Raw genomic sequence first — 18901 nt, forward strand, 5'->3', positions numbered from 1 at the left:
ATTCTTAATCACACACTCTTTATTTTGAATTTTTTAAATTTAGATGAGCTGAATAAATCAGCGGCTGATCGATTTTGGCATTCTGACTCTAAAAAACAATTTGCCATGGTTAAGTGGAAAGACCCATTAGACAACACATGGCATGGTCCAGACCCAGTGTTAATTTGGGGAAGAGGCTCCGTTTGTGTTTTTTCCCAAAATCATGACGCAGCCAGATGGCTACCAGAGCGATTGGTAAAACAGGTACCTAACAATAACCAACCCAGGGAATAACTCTCTCCCTGAGAGTACCTTTCTTTCCTTACAAAGATGAACTCCAATTACAAACTCCTTTGGATTCTCGTGCTGACTTGCAAGGCATTCCAAGTTCATGCCGGTTTTGGTGATCCACGTGAAGCTCTTATGATCATACAACAACGACATGGTAAGCCTTGTGATTGCGCTGGGGGATATTTCGCCAGCCCACCTAATCCTTATATCACAACTGTATCTTGCTCCTCTCACACAGCATACCTGCCGTCTAATTCCCTTAAGTGGAGGTGTGTATTAACCCCGAGAATATCTAGTGGAGGGGATAACATAACCTGCCCTTGTACCACATTTTGGGACTCTATACACAGCTCCTGTTTCACCGCTTATCAGAAATGTACCTCTGGCGGTAAAAAATACTACATGCTACCTTAACAAGTACTAGAGACCCTACTATAGGGGCCAGCAATGTCCCTACAGTATTAGGAAATACCAACAACCTCATATCAGCTGGCTGTACTGGTACGGTAGGGCAGCCTGTCTGCTGGAATGTTAACCCCCCTCTTCATGTCTCTGATGGGGGAGGACCACAAGACAAGGCCCGAGAAATTATGGTACACAAAAAACTTGAGGAATTGCAAAAGTCCTTGTACCCGGAAATTTATTACCACCCTTGGCCTTGCCCAAAACTCGAGGGAGAGAAAAAATTGATGCCCAGACTTTTGACCTCCTCACTGTTACACATAGTCTGCTCAATAATTCCAACTCTGGTCTAGCCAGTGATTGCTGGCTGTGCTTACCATTGGGAGATCCTGTTCCTCTTGCCATACCCAGTAATGACTCAAGCTATACACCCAATACTTCCTGCGCCATCATTCCTCCCCTTCGAGTACAGCCCCTCGAATTCTCTAACTCCTCTTGTATCTACTCTCCGCCTCTCAACAATTCCTACGACATTGACGTAGGCATAGCTGAGTTTACTAATTGCCCTATTATCACTAATGTTTCTCATTCGCTGTGCGCCCCAAACAGTTCAGTTTTTATATGCGGAAACAATAGAGCATATACATATTTGCCCACAACTGGACAGGACTTTGTATCCTAGCCACTCTTCTGCCAGATATAGACATTATCCCTGGAGATGAACCTGTACCTATTCCAGCTATAGATCACTTTTTGGGAAGAGCCAAAAGGGCAATACAATTTATCCCCTTACTTGTAGGATTAGGCATCACTACTGCCGTAACAACTGGGGTTTCAAGCCTAGGGGTCTCTGTTACTCAATACACCAAATTGTCTCGCCAATTGATCTCAGATATGCAGGCCATCTCAAGTACTATACAAGATTTACAAGATCAGGTAGATTCTCTGGCAGAAGTAGTGCTCCAAAATAGAAGGGGCTAGATTTATACTAGAAACAGGGAGGCATCTGCTTGGCTTTACAGGAGAAGTGCTGTTTTTACGCCAACAAGTCCGGGATCGTCAGAGATAAAATCAAGCGTCTACAAGAAGACCTAGAAAAACGACGAAAAGAAATGACTGATAATCCGTTTTGGACTGGGTTCCATGGACTCCTCCCTTATATCATACCGTTATTGGGCCCCCTGCTTTGCCTATTGCTCTTACTCTCTTTGGGACCTATAATCTTCAATAAGCTCATGACATTCATTAAGCAACAAATCGAGGCCATCCAAGCCAAACCCATACAGGTCCATTATCATCGCCTTGAACAAGAAGATCACGGTGGTCCATACTTACACTTGCTATAAACCACCTTCCTTGTGCGCTGAACTGGACAGCCAATGACGGGTAAGAGAGTGTCATCTCTCACTAACCTAAGACAGGAGGGCCGTCATAGCTACTGCCTAATCCCATGACGGGTACCAGTGAAGAGATGTGTCACTCCAACCTAAGACAGGCGCAGTTCCCGAGGGAATATCTTCTAGTCGTTTAATAATATAAAAAAGGGGGACCTGTCCGGAGCCGTGAGGCTCGGAAATTGCCGCGGCCTCTGTTGCTTAAGCTCTGCATTGTGGAGACAAGATGGCGCACTTCCTGGTTCTTCATCATCAACTTTACCCGCGCGCGCGAACTTTTCCCGCCCGCGCGTAGATAACCTCCCGCGCCCGGGAAAGACTAAGTCTACCGAGCATGCGTCTGGTGACGTCTCTCATTATTCCCCTCCCCTCCTGCTCTGAGCCCTTCCTCTTCCCTGCCAGCCTATATAAGGCATTGCACCGCCGCCATTAAATGAGACTTGATCAGAATACTGTCTTGTCTCCATTTCTTGTGTCTCTTGTCTCTCTAAATTCCCACCCCCTCCTCCAAGGTCTGTGTTAATGATCCCGCTGGTCGGGACACAACCTGACTGATGAGACGAAGGTCTTGAACTAATCTGTAGGACTTGTCTGGTTTTTGAAAGGGAAGGATGGCAAAGTTAACGGGTACTAAGATGCCATGTTGTAAAAAGCAGGTAAAAAGGCTTTAGGCCTTTTAGGGGTGGCATAGGGATAGGGTACTGGCATTGGGCAGGGTGAGAATGGTTTGGCTTCAAAGGGATGACGAGGCGGGAGTGATCTGTAGCAAGGGAGGGAGAGGTGATATCCCAGACCCTGGGGCTGAGGAAGGGAGATGTTAGAGGAGCTTGTGGGGTTGGTGAGGGGTTGGGGAGAAGGGTGGCAAGGAGGTGTGGCTGTAGCCCAGGAATAGTGAGGGAGGCAGACAATCTTGTTAGGATATCTCGGCCGAGCAGAGGGACTGGACAAGTGGGGATGACTAGGAAGGAGTGCAAAAAGGAGTGCTGACCTAGTTGACACCACACCAGTGGAATCTGGAGAGGTCTGGAGGCTTTGCCGTCAATTCCCACATCAACAGTCATGGAGGCTAAGGAGACAGGTCCTTGAAAGGAGGGAAGGGTGGAGTGGGTGGCCCCCATATCAATCAAAAAGGGGATGGACTTATCCTCCACCTTAAGAGTTACCTGAGGTCCATGATGGTCCAGGGGGCCTCTGAGGTGTTCGGGCAGCGTCATTCCTCAGCCACCAAGCCGATGACATCAGGGAAGGAGTCAGCCAGGGGGCTGTGGGGTTGAGCTCCAGGAGCTCTAGGGATGGCAGCTTGAGTTGGACAGTCTGACTTCCAGTGAGGGCCAGCACAAACAGGGCATGGCTTAGGAGGTGTCCCAGGCTGCAGGTATTCCTTGTCCCAGTGGCCATTTTTATGGCACTTGAAGCATGGCCCTGGAGAGGATGCTGGGCGCCGCGATCTGGACACCTTGAAATCCCTACGGGCCATTGGTGTGGCTGGGGTTCATCTAACAGCGGAGGCAAGCATCTGTAATTCAGAAATACACTGCCACCAGATAGCCTCTTCCCTGTTACTGAACACCTTAAAGGCAAGGTTAATTAAATCCTGTTGTGGGATTTGAGGGCCAGAATCTAATTTTTGAAGTTTTTTTCTAACATCGGGAGCTGACTGGGTAATAAAATGCACATTAAGAGTAAGTTGGCCTTCTGGCCCTTCAGGGTCTAAAGTTGTATACCGTCTGAGAGTGGCAGCCAGACAGGCCATACACTGTGCTGGATTTTCATCCTTGCCCTGAGTGGTTTCTTTTAACTTATCATAATGACTGCCTTATATGCAGCTTTTTGGAGTCCCTCTACTAAGCAAGTGATCATATAATCTTGCCTGGCCATACCAGGAGATCCTGTTTGATAGTTCCACTGGGGCTCCTCACGGGGGACCCCCCTGGCACCTTCCTGGAGACCTAGCTCAAGGCGCCAGTGCTCATCTGCATAGGACTGAGCTAGGGCCCAAACTTGCTCCCTTCGGGAGTGAGTGTAGAAGTAAGGATGACATTTAAGTCACTCCAGGTGAGGTTATAAGACTGAGTTAAATATTGAAATTCCTGGATATATTTAGTGGAGTCTGATGGAAAAGAACCTAAACACTGGCTGACCTGAGACAGGTCAGACAGGGAGAAAGAAACATGAACTCAGACTATTCCTTCAGCTCCAGCCACCTCTCAAAAGGGAAAGAGAGGGGTGGGAGGAGGGGGATTAGAAGTGGGACCAAATTGTAAGCCAGATCGGGTATGACGCGGAGTGGGGACAGAAGGGATACAGGGAGGCGCAGTACGGGTAGAAGGGGGACTGAGGTCTGGAGAAGGGTTGGGACCGGAGTTGGATGGGCAGGGAGGAGAAGTATCGGAAGGGTTTGTGGACAGGGAGGACTCGCTGTCGCCAGAGGGTGGTAGGGGAGCAGACAGGAGGGACAGAAGGAGAATTTGAGATGAATCGCATTGGGAACAAGGACTGGGGAGGGACGGAAGTGTAAAACATGCCTGGATGTATAAAACCTCAAACCATTTGCCCATTTTGTGACAAAAGTTGTCTAAGTCCTGCAAAATAGTGAAATTGAAAGTGCCATTTTTCCAGCCACTGAGAGCCACTGTCTAATTTATATTGGGGCCACGTCATATTACAGAAGAAAATGAGATGTTTGTTTAGGTTCCAGATCAGGTGAAAGACACAGGGGTTTTAGATTCTTTTTTTTTTTGAGAGGGAGTCTTGCTCTGTCGACCAGGCTGGAGCGCAGTGGCGCGATCTCGGCTCACTGCAAGCTCCTCCTCCCGGGTTCACACCATTCTCCTGTCTCAGCCTCCCAAGCAGCTGGGACTACAGGTGCCTGCCACCACACCCAGCTAATTTTTTGTATTTTTAGTAGAGATGGGGTTTCACCGTGTTAGCCAGGATGGTCTCGATCTCCTGACCTCATGATCCGCCTGCCTCGGCCTCCCAAAGTGCTTGGGATTACAGACATGAGCCACTGTGCCCAGCTGAACTCTTGGACATCTTAATTTTGCACACTGTATGCAACTGAAAGAATATTAACAGAAAAAAAAAAAAAAAAAAACCAGAAGAGAGAAAGGTGTTACAAAAAAAAAATCCGGTGAGGTGCAGTGGCTCATGCCTGTAAACCCAGTACTTTGGGAGGCCAAGGTGGGTGGATCACCTAAGGTCACAAGTTCGAGACCAGACTGACCAACATGGCAAAACCCTGTCTCTACTAAAAACACAAAAATTTGCCAGGCATGGTGATGCATGCCTGTAATCCCAGCTACTTGGGAGGCTGAGGCAGGTGAATGGCTTGAATCTGGGAGGCAGAGGTTGCAGTGAGCCAAAATCATGCCACTGCACTCCAGCCTAGGCAACAAGAGTGAAACTCCATTTCAAAAAAAAAAAATCTATGGGTTTGTTAATCAAGAAAAATGACAAGAGAAATCTCAATCATTTTAGGAGGTTTTTTTGCCAAAGTTAAGGATGTGTGCCCTGGAGACAAGTCTATGTCTTTCTTCCAAGATGATTTCGAGGACTTCAAGTTTAAAGGGAAAAGGGTGGGATATTGATAAGTACACAATTTTCATGTAAGAAGAGGATAGAAAAATACCGTCATTCATGCCTTTGTCTGGCTCAGTGAATCTGCATTTTTTTTTTAAACATCAGATGACATAGACAAATAGGGCAGAAGAAAAATGCAGGGAACCTGAATTTTTACATAAGATAACATAGACAAAATGGGGCAGAGGAACAGATAGGCATTTGAGTCTGATGGAAAGGAAAGTGACTGAACCTATAAACTATCAATTTACATATCTATGATAAAATTTTAACAGAAACACCTTGGGGTAAAGATCTGCAGCTCACTAGGAATTTTATTGTGGACACATATGGGGGGAGGTATGCAGCTTTTCATCTTGTAGCCATCTTATTTAGGAACCAAAAGGGAAAGGCAGGTTTGTGTGACCCAGTTCTCAGATTAACTTTTCTGTTTGGCTTACTGAGTTTGGAGTCCCAAGATTTAATTTGCTTTCACAGGTGCACATGAATAAAGCAATTTCTTAGAGATGTATAGAAAGACTTAGATTCTGACACAATAATAGTGGGAGACTACAACATCCCACAGACACTCATAAATCATTGAGGCAGAAAATTAACAAAGATATCAGGACCTAAATGCAACACTTGACCAAATAGTCCTAATAGACATCTACAGAATTCTTCATCTACAAATAACATAATATACATTTTTCTCATCACCACATGGCACATACTCTAAAACTGACCAATTTTTAATCAGAATAAAACAATTCTCAGCAAATCCAAACATCCCAAAATTATACCAACCACACACTCAGATCACAGCCTGATGAAAATACAATGGAACACAAAGAAAACCACTTGAAACCATACAATTACATACAAATTAAAAAACCTGGGCCGGGCACGGTGGCTCATGCCTGTAATCCAGCACTTTGGGAGGCAGAGGCAGGCAGACCACTTGAGGTCAGGAGTTTGAGACCAGCCTGACCAACATGGTGAAACTCCACCACTATTAAAAATACAAAAATTATCCAGGCATGGTGGTGGGAGGTTGAGGCACAGAATCATTTGAGCCTGGGAGGCAGAGGTTGCAGTGAGTCGAGATCATGCCACTGCACTCCAGCCTGGGTGACAGAGTGAGACTCTGTCTCAAAAAACAAACAAACACCTGCACCTGAATGACTTTTGGGTAAATAATAAAATTAAGGGAGAAATCAAGAAGTTCTTAGGAACAAATGAGAACAAAGTACTGCAACATAGCTGACCCAGTGTTAAGAGGGAAATTTACAGCACCAAATGTTCACATTAAAAAGTTAAAAAGATCTCAATTTAACAAACTGATATTATAAATAAAAGAATGAGAAGAGCAAGAGGAAATCAACTTCTAAACTAGCAGAGGGCAAGAAATAACCAAAATCACATCTGTACCAAAGGAAATTTAGACATGAAAAACTATACAAGAGATCAAGAAACCTAGGAGTTAAATCTTTGAAAAAATTAATAAGTTAAATAAACCACTAGTTAGATTCATGAAGAAGACAAGATCTAAATAAACACAATTAGAAATGACAAAAGAGGCATTACCACTGACCCCACAAAAATACAAATAACTGTTGAAGTCTGCTATGAACACCTCTATGCACACAAACTAGAAAATCTAAAAGAAATGGATCAATTCCTGAACAAATACATCCTCCCAAGACTGAGCAAACATAGAAATTGAATCCCTGAATAGACCAATAACAAGCTCCAAAACTGAATTACTAATAAATAGCCAAGCAACCGAAAAAAGCCCGGGACCAGAGAGATTTACAGCTGAATTTTACCAGATGTACAAAGAAGAGCTGGTACCATTTCTCCTAAAACTATTCCAAAAAATTGAGAAGGCACTCTTCCCATCCCACTATATAAGAACAGTATCATATGATACCAAACCTGACAGAGACATAACCAAAAAAGAAAATTTCAGGTCAATATCCTTGATGACCATTTATGCAAAAATCATCAGCAAAATACCAGGAAATTGAATCCAGCTAATCATAAAAGCTAATCCACTATGATCAAGTAGACTTTATCCCTGGCATATGAGGTTGTTTCAACATACACAAATCAATAAATGTGATTCATCACATAAACAGAAATACAGACAAAAACCACAAGATTATCTCAATAGATGCAGAAGAAGCTTTCAATAAAATTTAACATCCTTCGCATTGAAATAATTAAAGGCCCTCAACAAAGTAGGCATTGAAGGTACATACTACAAAATAATGAGTTATCTGTGAGGAACCCACAACCAACATACGGGATGAACAAAGCTAGAAGCATTTCTCCATGAAAACTGGCACAAGACAAGGATGCTTGCTCTCACCACTCCTATTCAACATAGAACTGGTAGTCCTCACTAGAGCAATGAGGCAAGAGACAAAAATAAAAGGCATCCAAATAGGAAGTAAACAAGTCAAACTATCCCTGTTTGCAGACAACATATCAAGAAAAGCCTATAGTCCCCACAGAAAAGCTCCATAAACTGAAAAGTAACTGAAACAAAATTTCAGAATACAAAATAAATGCACAAAAATAAGTAGCATCCCTCTACATCAACAACATCCAAGCCGAAAACCAAATAAAAAACACAATCTCATTCACAATTGCTACAAAAGAATAAAATATTTAGGAATACAGCTAACCAGGGAGGTGAAAGATCTCTACAACAACAATTTAAAAAACACTGCTTAAAGAAGTTAGATATGACACAAATAAATGGAAAGTCATTTTATGCTCATGGATAGAAAAGATCAAAATTACTAAAATGGCCATACTGCCCAAAGAAATGTACAGATCTAATATCACTCCCACCAAACTACCAAAAACATTCTTAGCAGAACTTTAAAAAAAAAAAAAAAGATTTTAAAATTCATATGGAACAACAAAGAGCTCGAATAGCCAAGGCAATTCTAAGCAAAAAGAACAAAGCTGGAGGCATTGCATTACTTGAATTCAAACTATACTTCAGGGCTACAGTAACCAAAGAAGCATGGTACTGGTTAAAAAAAAAAAAAAAAGACAAACAACAACAAAAAAAACCAGACCAATAGACCAGGGCAACAGAATAGAGCCCAGAAATAATGCCATACACCTACAGCCATTTGGTCTTTTGACAAAGCTGACAAGAGGAATGCGGGAAGAATTCCGTATTTAATAAATGATGCTAGAATAACTAGCTAACACTATATAGAACATTGAAAGTGGATACCCTTCCTACACCATGTATAAAAATCAACTCAAGATGAGTTACAGATTTAAATGTAAAACTTAAAATTATAAAATACCCTGGAAGATAACCTAGGAAATACCATTCTAACATACAAACTGACAGAGATTTCATGATGAAGATGCCAAAAGCAATTGCAACAAAAGCTAAAATTGACAAATAGGTTATAAACTATAACCTATTATAGCTAATTAAACTAGCTATTTCACAGCAGTGGAAACTATCAACAGACAACCTATAGAATAAAATAAAATATTTGCAAACTATGCTTCTGACAAAGGTCTAATATCCAGCATCCATAAGAAATTTAAACAAATTTATAAGAAAAACACAACCCTATTAAAAAGTAGGCAAAAAAATATGAACAGACACTTTTCAAAAGAAGACATACATGTGGCTAAAAAGCAAATTTAAAAAATGCTCGGTCGGGCATGGTGGCTCATGCCTGTAATCCCAGCACTTTGGAAGGCCAAGGCGGGTAGGTCACGAGGTCAGGAATTTGAGACCAGCCTGACCAAGATGGTGAAACCCCATCTCTCCTAAAAATACAAAAATTAGCCAGGCACGGTGGCAGGCACCTGTAATCCCAGCTACTCGGGAGGCTGAGGCAGGAGAATCGCTTAAACTCAGGCAGGAGAGGTTGTAGTGAGCCGAGATCATGCCACTGCACTCCAGCCTGGGTGACAAAGTGAGACTCCGTCTCAAATAAATAAATAAATACTCATCACTAATCATTAGAGAAATGCAGAGAAAAACTACAATGAGATACCATCTCACACCAGTCAGAATGGCTGTTGTTAATAACAGATGCTGGCAAGGTTGAAAAGAAAAGGGAATGCTTATACACTGCCTGTGGGAGCGTAAATTAGTTCAACCAGTGTGAAAAGCAGTGTGGTGACTCCTCACAGAACTAGAAACAGAATTATCATTTGACCCAGACACCTCATAATTGGGTTTATACCCAAAGAAATATAAATTATTCTGTCATAGAGACACGTGCACATGCATGTTCACTACAACACTATTCACATAGCAAAGACATGGAATCAACCTAAATACCTATTAATGGTAGACTGGATAAAGAAAATATGGTATGGCAGGGCACGGTGACTCATACCTGTAACCACAGCACTTTCATACGCTGAGGCATGTGGATTTCCGGAACTCAAAAGTTCAAAACCAGACTGAGCAATGTGAAAGAACCACGTCTTTACAAAAAATACAAAAAGAAAAATTAGCCGGGCATAATGGTACACACCTGTTGGTACACACTTGGGGGCTGAGGTAGGAGGACTGCTTGAGCCATGGAGACTGAGGCTGCAGAGAACCAAGATCACACCACTGCACTTCAGCCTGTGTGACAGGATGAGATCCTGTCTCCAAAAATAATTATAATAAAAATAAAATACAACAAAATATTTAATACAAACAAAATATGATACATAAACATCATGGAATACCATGTGGCGATAAAAAAGAACAAGAGCATGTCCTTTGCAGCAACATGGATACAGCTGGAGACCATTAGCCTTAGAAAACTAATGCAGAAACAGAAAGACAAATATATTTTCTCATGTATAAGAGCTAAATAATAAGAACATATGGACAAAAAGAGGAGCACAACAGAGGCCTAGTTGAGGGTGGAAGGTGAAAGAACAAAAAGAGTCAAAAAAAATACTTGTTTGGTGCTATGCTTAGTATTTCAACGATAAAATAATCTGCACACCAAACCCCCGTGACACAATTTTGCCTATATAACAAACCTGCATGTGTACCCCAAAACAGAAATAAAAGTTAAAAGGAAAAAAATCCATGGGTGTGGGAGAATGCAATGTAGGTGGGAGGACTGGTTTGTGCTACAGACAGTGGCCCAGATGGGGCTGTCCTCTGATTTATTTGTGTCCATGCAAGCAGATGAGATTATGAACAGGTGGTCCAGAACCCTTGGTTGGTAGAGAGAGCAGTTTGCTCTGCAGTTCAGTGTCTGGGAATAGCAATATGCCAGACTTGTAGACACTTTTGTGGGTTTTTGGCAAAAAACACTAGAATAAAAAAATGCTGTAGTGAAATACCTGAGGGCAGTGCCTAGTCCTGAGAGGGGGGTGGACACATCAATGTCTAGTGCATATGTTTGTGAGTGGGTGGAAATTCTGGGATGGCAGCTGCAAGAAAAGTGGGTCTATAATCAGAGCTCCTTTCCTCTAAGTTTTCAGTCCTCTCTCACCATAGAAGGTGACCTGGAATCACAGGACAATGGGCAGTGTGACAGTCTGTGTACAGGAAAGTAGAGCATCCCATTCCCAGACACCCAGAGTTCCACTCCAGGCCTGGCCTCTTTGGTATCTTTCTTCTGGCACCAAATCTGTAAAGTTTGCTTAATATCAAGCAATTCTCCGAAACTAACACATTGTTTAACATTTGAATTCCAACCCGAGTCAGCAGACCCTGATTCAGGGCTCAGTCCCACAACACTGTCCTCACTGCAGATGCCAAACACCATATGGGCCAATCTGTGCTTCTAAAACTACTGTTTGAAAATTTAGAACTCCCATAAACTCCCTCCAGTTCAATAATTTGATAGAGCTACTCACAGAACTCAGCAAACACTGTAGTTATGTTGACCAGTTTATTATACAAGATACAACCCAGGAAAATTTAAATGGAACAAATGTACAGGACAAAGAAAAGAGGTGGAGAAAGATGAAGCACATAGATAATCCTGGTAAACAGCTGTGATTAATAAAATTCCCCATCCTTTGTGTTCTCCAGGAACAGTTCATGAAAAGAAACACCCTTCCCATTATGACTTCGATGGTGCTCTTTTTCTTAACTATTTAATAACCAAACACTCACTCTGCATATTTTCTTCTTTTTCATATTAAAAAATTAGCTGAATTTTTCTTTAGCGGTCAAAATAAAATTCTTCTTAATCAAACTTCACTTAAGTTTATCTCCTTTCCACAGGCTCCTGAACTTTGAGCTACCCTCAGTCTGAGCCAACATACAACCCCATTTTTTGTCCCTCCTAAAAACTTGATGACTTCAGGATAAAACATTTTCTAATCCAGTATATGATTTTTTCACCTTTCATTTGCCATTCCCCTGTGATCTTCTTTCTAAACTTCTTTGCTCCTCCCTAAGAAAAAAGTCTTCGTCTGCATAAACTATGCAATTCTTAAAGATCTTATAGTTGGTTCTTCCTTCTGTTGCAATACTCCTTTAAAATTCAAATTTTTTTAGAGAAACCTCATTCTGTTTTTACAAAAAGTAAAATACTGCCTCAAAACGATAACAACTTCATCTTTAGTAAGACTCTCCCATTCCCCTTCCATCTTAATGTTAACTGCATCTGCCTGTGGGTCCCCCGATGTCCAGGGCTCTGTAGCTTCTCTCAGAATAAAGGCTTCTTCCATGGCTGGGATGAGCAGGGGAGGCTTCCAAGAAAGAACTAACTGGGCTTTTAACAACCTCCCTTCCCTTTGCAGGCTCAATATTAGCCTTAGCTTGGAATCACTGGGCACAGGCTTTAATTTCCATGTCAAAGTTATTCACTTGGGTTTTGAAACAGCTTTAAAAATTCAGCAAAATTATGCACAGTATTTATATATGTGAAGGAATTTATTATTATTATTATTTTGAGACAGAGTCTTGCTCTGTTGCCCAGCCTGGAGTGCAGTGGTACACTCTTGGCTCACTGCAACCTCTGCCTCCCAGGTTCAAGCGATTCTCCTGCCTCAGCCTACCAAGTAGTTAAGACTACAGGTGCCCGTCACCCGTGACTGACTAATTTTTCAGTAGAGACGGGGCTTCACCATGTTGGCCAGTCTGGTCTTGAACTCCTGACCTCAGGTGATCTGCCCACCTCAGTTTCTCAAAGTGCTGGGATTACAGGCATGAGCCACTGCACCCAGCCAAGGGAAGGAATTTTTTTTTTTTTTTTTTGAGATGGAGTCTCGCTGTGTCACCCAGGCTGGAGTGCAGTGGCCGGATCTCAGCTCATTGCAAGCTCCGCCTCCCAGGTTCACGCCATTCTCCTGCCTCAGCCTCCCGTGTAGCTGGGACCATAGGTGCCCGCCACCACGCCCGGCTAATTTTTTTTTTGTATTTTTAGTAGAGATCGGGTTTCACCATGTTAGCCAGGATGGTCTCGATCTCCTGACCTCATGATCCACCCGTCTCGGCCTCCCAAAGTGCTGGGATTACAGGCGTCAGCCACCACGCCCGGCCAAGGGAAGGAAATTTTAAGGTGCTTACATTTCATACCTCAATAAGAAATGCAAAAGTATTTATTCCTTTCAGATAATAAATGTATTATTTTATGATTTTCATTAAAAATTATGTAGTAATCAATTGGTCATATGGGAACACTTCTAGGAGGTACCAACTTTCATCTTATAAAATTTAGCATTAACCGGCTGGGTGCAGTGGCTCATGCCTGTAATCCCAACACTTTGGGAGACCAACACGGGCAGATCACTTGACGTCAGGAGTTCAAGGCCAGCCTGCCCAATATGGTGAAACCCTGTGTCTAATAAAACTACAAAAATTACCCGGGCATGGTGGCACATGCCTGTAATCCCAGCTACTTGGGAGGCTGAGGTAGGAGAATTGCTTGAGCCCGGAAGGCAGAAGTTGCAGTGAGCCGAGATCGCACCACTGCCCTTCAGCCTGGGCGACAGAGCAAGACTCTATCTCAAAAATAAAATAAAATAAAAATGTAGCATTATCCTTACAAAGCAAGATGACAGGATATAGAACAGAGGTATTCACTGTAACAAATGTACCCTGCAAAAAGAGGAACTGCTGTTTTCATAAATCTATGTAATTCATCAATTATCTACCACATTTTCTTGTAAAAATGTATTCATTTTCTACAGCCAAAATGGAAGAGAGGTTTTTTCCTTTTTGTTTCCCTGGGAGCACTCTAAAAACTAACCCTTGGAATACTGTTGGACATCACACAGGCATAAAAAACATACCTGAGAAAATTCCTAAACTAAGTCTGGGAAAGAAAAAGGTAAATTAGAATTCTTAATAAATGGAATATATGATTAGATATTATTTTTTTCTGAAACTCACCTCTTTTATGCTCTTTGTAAATATTTTCTTACCTTTTAAATCCTACTAATAAAATGCAAGTTACAGTTATAAACTGAAATCAAAATAAGTGAACAAATCTTTTCAAGGTAACAAACCCAGGGAGTGGCGGTGCTGATTAAAAAACAGATGTGTCTCACTCATGTGTCAAGTCAGGCCACCCAATCACTAGAGAGATTCTCCCACCCCATCCTACTCACTTAAGTGCTCAATGACCACCTTTGTGCATTTCACTTTGCAAGTTCTTGTACCATCTCACTGGAGTCAAGTTTGATTTTTTTTTTTTTTTTGTCTTCTGGGATACCATTTTTTCTTTCACAAATCTTAGAGAATGCAGGGGGCAGAAATTATTCTGTGTTTTCCTCTCAATACCAGCATCTGATTGGCTGACCAGAAATGTGCCTCTGAGAAATGGAAGCTGGGTTGAGCGAACACAATCTTAATGCCTCAAAGAGTTAGCTTTCCAAAGGGAGAGTACACCAGGAGATTCCTCTCAGCCCCAGGGCATCGACCTGCTCCCTTGAGAGGCTACACTCCAACCTCAGATTGTCCTATGTCTCCCATTCCCAGATACCCAGAGTTCCATTCCAGGCCAGGAGCTGAAATTTACCAGACATTCTAGCATACACAGCCACAGTGGATATCTTGATTTATTCACAGTACTGAAACCCAGGACCAGGAGAAAACTGAAAGGTGGCTGAGGACACATCACCCCATAAAGTTTCCAAAGGGAAACCCTGACCCAAAAACATTCTGATAAGATCTCTGTGCCTAGGGAAGATAAAAGGAAAATAGGCACAGACTTTTTTTTACAATACAGTGTCAGGGGATTATTTTTTGTTTTCTTCTCATTGGAAATATTTTCAAACAGCAAACAATTTTTTTAAAGTGTCACCCAATAATTTGTCAACAATGATTAATTAAAATACAGTATCTAAAATGTACACTAAAGGACAAATAGTTGATAATGTGAATTAGGGAGGGGAAGTTGGCATTTGGGGATGTCAGAAGAAACGAAATTTAGCATTTCACTGCAAGTCAGTTAGACTAAAAGAATGGGGAATAGGGAGTAGTCTTGAAACCCTGCTTGAGACACATGTGAAAGTTGCAGAGGATAATTTGTCCCCTGTGGAGTGTGAAAATAATTAAATGGCAGACAATTAGACTGAGGTGGCTCTAGTCCCAGGGTTTTCACTTTTAAAAAAGTCTAACTCAAATGCATTTTTTTGTAAATTACTACATTGGGGAAAACAAAATTTAGGCTTAATCAATCATAAACTGCCAATTAAGCTCTGATTACGTGACCAGAAAATTTCCACCTTGATCTAAAACTAAGAAACTACATAACTCTCCCTAACCAATTATTGAATTTGCTTTCCTTTATCATGCACCTTATAGAAGTATTTTCTTAAAGTCCCTCCCATGGAAAACAAACTACAAACCACAGCTGGGTGTTCTACAATTCTTGAATTCTTGAATTACTCTTTGATTAAATTCTTCAATATTTTTGCAGTGACTTCCACAGATTTTTAAGAGAAAAAAGATGGACTAGGAACCCCACAGACATGAATCCCGCATCCCGAGTCAGGATTCTCCCCTGATGACGCTCCCAGCATCCCTGCACAATCGGGTAGAGACGCGGCGCTGCGGGTGCTGAGCTGCCCAGAGAGGGCTCCAGGCCAGGGCACAGTCACTGCGCAGGGAGAAAACAGAACGCCCAAGGCCCCGGCTGTCAGCCCAGCCGCCATCTTACGGCTGAAGGGGACTAAAGACCGAGCTGCGCCAAACAGAACTCCGGGCCGCGGGAGACTGAGGGCCGAGCTGCGCCAAGAACTCTGGGGCCGAGGATTTTGTTGGCCCGAGTCCAGCCACAGCCACTTCCCACCGGTTCCAACCGGCCCCTCCCCCTCTCTCGGGATGTCGGATCCAGCACTCTCACCATCTCTAGGTTTCCAGGGAGTCCCGGCGTCTTAGCTGTGGATCTCCCAATATCTGCAGGTCACAGGGACACTGAGGCTGGGCCTCTAGGAGCAGAGGACACTGAGCAGTGAAGAGAAGACCAGGACCTCCGGCTGCGGCCAGAGACAAAGGCCCCGCCAAATCCCGGAAGCCGTCCTGTCCACTCCAGTTGCGTGCCTGATTGGACGGTTCCCAGCCCAGCGATCCTGATTGGATAACGTTTGCTGCTCCGCTCCCTCAGGAGTGACAGAAGATATGCTCAGATGCTGGGCTGGAAGAAGATAAAGTGAAACCTAAGCTGCAGCCTTTTCAGGCAGGGCTTCCTCCCTGAGTTGAGCCAGGTCCACCCCAGAAGGCATTTGCATTTAACCTGCGTATAAAGTCATATGCATTTATGAATAATGTATTATGTGGCTATTCACACATGAAAATAACGTAACAATTATTTTAAAATTCCAGATTTTATGTCCTTTCTGAATTCTGGTCCTTTGAGCAGGCCAATTGAGAGTTTAAAAAGGAGGCAATCCTCTGAAATAAAACGTGAGCCACATGTGTATTCTGAATTTTCTAGCAGTCAAACTTTAAGAAGGAAGAAGAAACAGGTGGAATTCATTCTAACCATTTAATTAACCCACTATATCAAAACTATTCTATTAATATCTGAGCAATATGTAATTATTATGAAAGTATATATATTTTTGGAACTAAATCTTTAATCTAACTCTGTATTTTACCTTTCTAGCACATCGCAGTTCAGACCAGCCACATTCTGGACGCCCAGTAGCCATACATGGCCAATAGCTGTCACATTAAAGTGCAGCTTCGACAACAGGGGGTTGAAGGGCCTGAATATTCCTTTTCTGCCAGAGGTGAGGGAAGAGCCTCTCCTTACCAATATCTCTCTTCAGTTCTGAGGTGGAACAGACTGTGGCCATAAAAAGAGCAGAGGGCAACAGGAATAAAATAACCCAAGATTGTTAAGAGTCAATGTAATTAATATGGATATAATTAAAACTACTAGATGTATGAAAAACAATTCTGCATAATATATAAACAAAGGCAAAACATGCTTTTAATAAAGAAAGAAACATTTTATCTAGTTTGGAATTACTTAGTGATTGTTTCAAATTAAAAGAAAAAACCAAAAATATAATATAAAAAGTTGAAAATTTTATTATAACAAACTATAAAACATTTATGAAAATCTACAGTAGCCAAAAATGACACATTTGATGGATTTATTTATAAGGTTTTATTAAAATTAGCTTTAGTATTAATAATACACTGATACAAAAGTAAAAGTTGATTTTCTTTTGAACAAAAATTTTACATATCAATAGGATGTAGTAAAATATTTTTGTTCACCTTTTGAATAAAGTTTAAAATAAAGTAGAAAAGAGATAGAATTTTTCTCATGCTATCTTTCTCAGGTTTTTTGACTGGAAAACTGAATCTCCTGTATCAAACAGTAAATGATTTTCTTTTTAAAATCTTTTAATTATCACTTTGGATAAATAAATGGCTATTCTTTTATAGTGATCTGTGATCCTATATTTTAGTGAAGTGTTTTAACCCTATGACATATTTGACAGGCTTCCCAACATGAAATTTTGCTTAAAAAGTGTCTTTTTTTTAGACCCTGAACTTTTGGATGCTACAGAGTGTCAATGCAGCATGCAAAAGAGTGATAAACAGGCAGGGTGAGGTGGCTCACGCCTGTAATCCCAGCACTTTGGGAGGCTGAGGTGGGCAGATCACAAGGTCAAGAGATGGAGACCATCCTGGACAACATGATGAAACCCTGTCTCTACTAAAAACACAAAAATTAGCTGGGCATGGTGGCGAGTGCCTGTAATCTGAGCTACTCAGGAGCAAAACTTTGACTGAAAAAAAAGTTAACTTACCTGGAAGCATTATCAAAATAAAAATAATGTTTGCCAGGCTTGGTAGCTTATGTCTGCAATCCCAGCATATTGGGAGGCCGAGGCGGATGAATCACCTGAGGTCAGGAATTCAAGACCAGCCTTGCCAACAGGGCAAAACCCTATCTCTACTAAAAATACAAAAATTAAGCCAGACGTGGTGGTTGGTGCCTGTAATCCCAGCAACTCAGGAGGCTGAGGCAGAAGAATCACTTGATACCGGGAGGCAGAGGTTCCAGTGAGCCGAGATTGTGACATTACTCTCCAGTCTGGGTAACAGAGGTAGATTCCGTCTTTAAAAAAAAAAAAAAAGCATGTGTGTGTGTGTGTGTGTGTGTGTGTGTATATATATATGTGTGTGTACGTGTATATGTGTGTGTATATATATATTTGACCTCCTTAACTTATATTTTAATAAATATGTTATTAATATTTATATCAAAGTCATATGAAATTTCAAAAATTTTATATATCTGAGTATATTCTAGTAGTCATAATTATGGTGATTTTGATAAATTATTATAGGCCACAGATATAATCAATTTCTATTTGTTTCTTTATAAACATGTAATTTCCACAGTTAATGGCTTAATTCTGATGTAGTTTCTAAAAACTTTAAAAGCATGAAAAATCCTAGAATACTGTGTTTTCAAGGAGGTTCATGAAAAGATGGAAAAGACCCAGATGAGTTGAGTACAGATTTCTGATAACGTTAGAATTATATTGTTTGAATTAGGTAAAGATTGTGAGAATTCGGCCAGGCACGGTGGCTCACGCCTGTAGTCCCAGCACCTTGGGAGGCCGAGGCAGGCAGATCACGAGGCCAGGAGTTCTAGACCAGCCTGGTCAACATGGTGAAACCCCATCTCTACTGAAAATACAAAAAATTAGCTGGGCCTAGTGGTGGGCTCCTGTAATCCCAGCTACTCAGATGGCTGAGGCAGGAGAATTGCTTGAACCCAGGAGGCGGAGGTTGCAGTGAGCCGAGATCGCGCCACTGCACTCCAGCCCAGGCGACA

At 41.9% G+C, this 18901-nt stretch overlaps 1 protein-coding gene across 1 annotated transcript in view; it reads right to left on the minus strand.

The window, feature by feature from the left end:
- Window positions 1–16329, minus strand: part of LOC117073527 (zinc finger protein 91-like) — a 51120-nt gene extending 34791 nt beyond the window's left edge. The window contains 2 exon segments of the mRNA XM_033194551.1: window positions 3230–3582; window positions 15941–16329. Coding sequence (XP_033050442.1) covers window positions 3230–3280 — 51 coding nt within the window. The 5' untranslated portion in view covers window positions 3281–3582; window positions 15941–16329.
- Between the last annotated feature and the right edge of the window lie 2572 nt (window positions 16330–18901).

The sequence above is a fragment of the Trachypithecus francoisi genome, unplaced genomic scaffold (genome assembly GCF_009764315.1).
Source record: "Trachypithecus francoisi isolate TF-2019V2 unplaced genomic scaffold, Tfra_2.0 Lachesis_group4, whole genome shotgun sequence".
NCBI lineage: Eukaryota > Metazoa > Chordata > Mammalia > Primates > Cercopithecidae > Trachypithecus > Trachypithecus francoisi.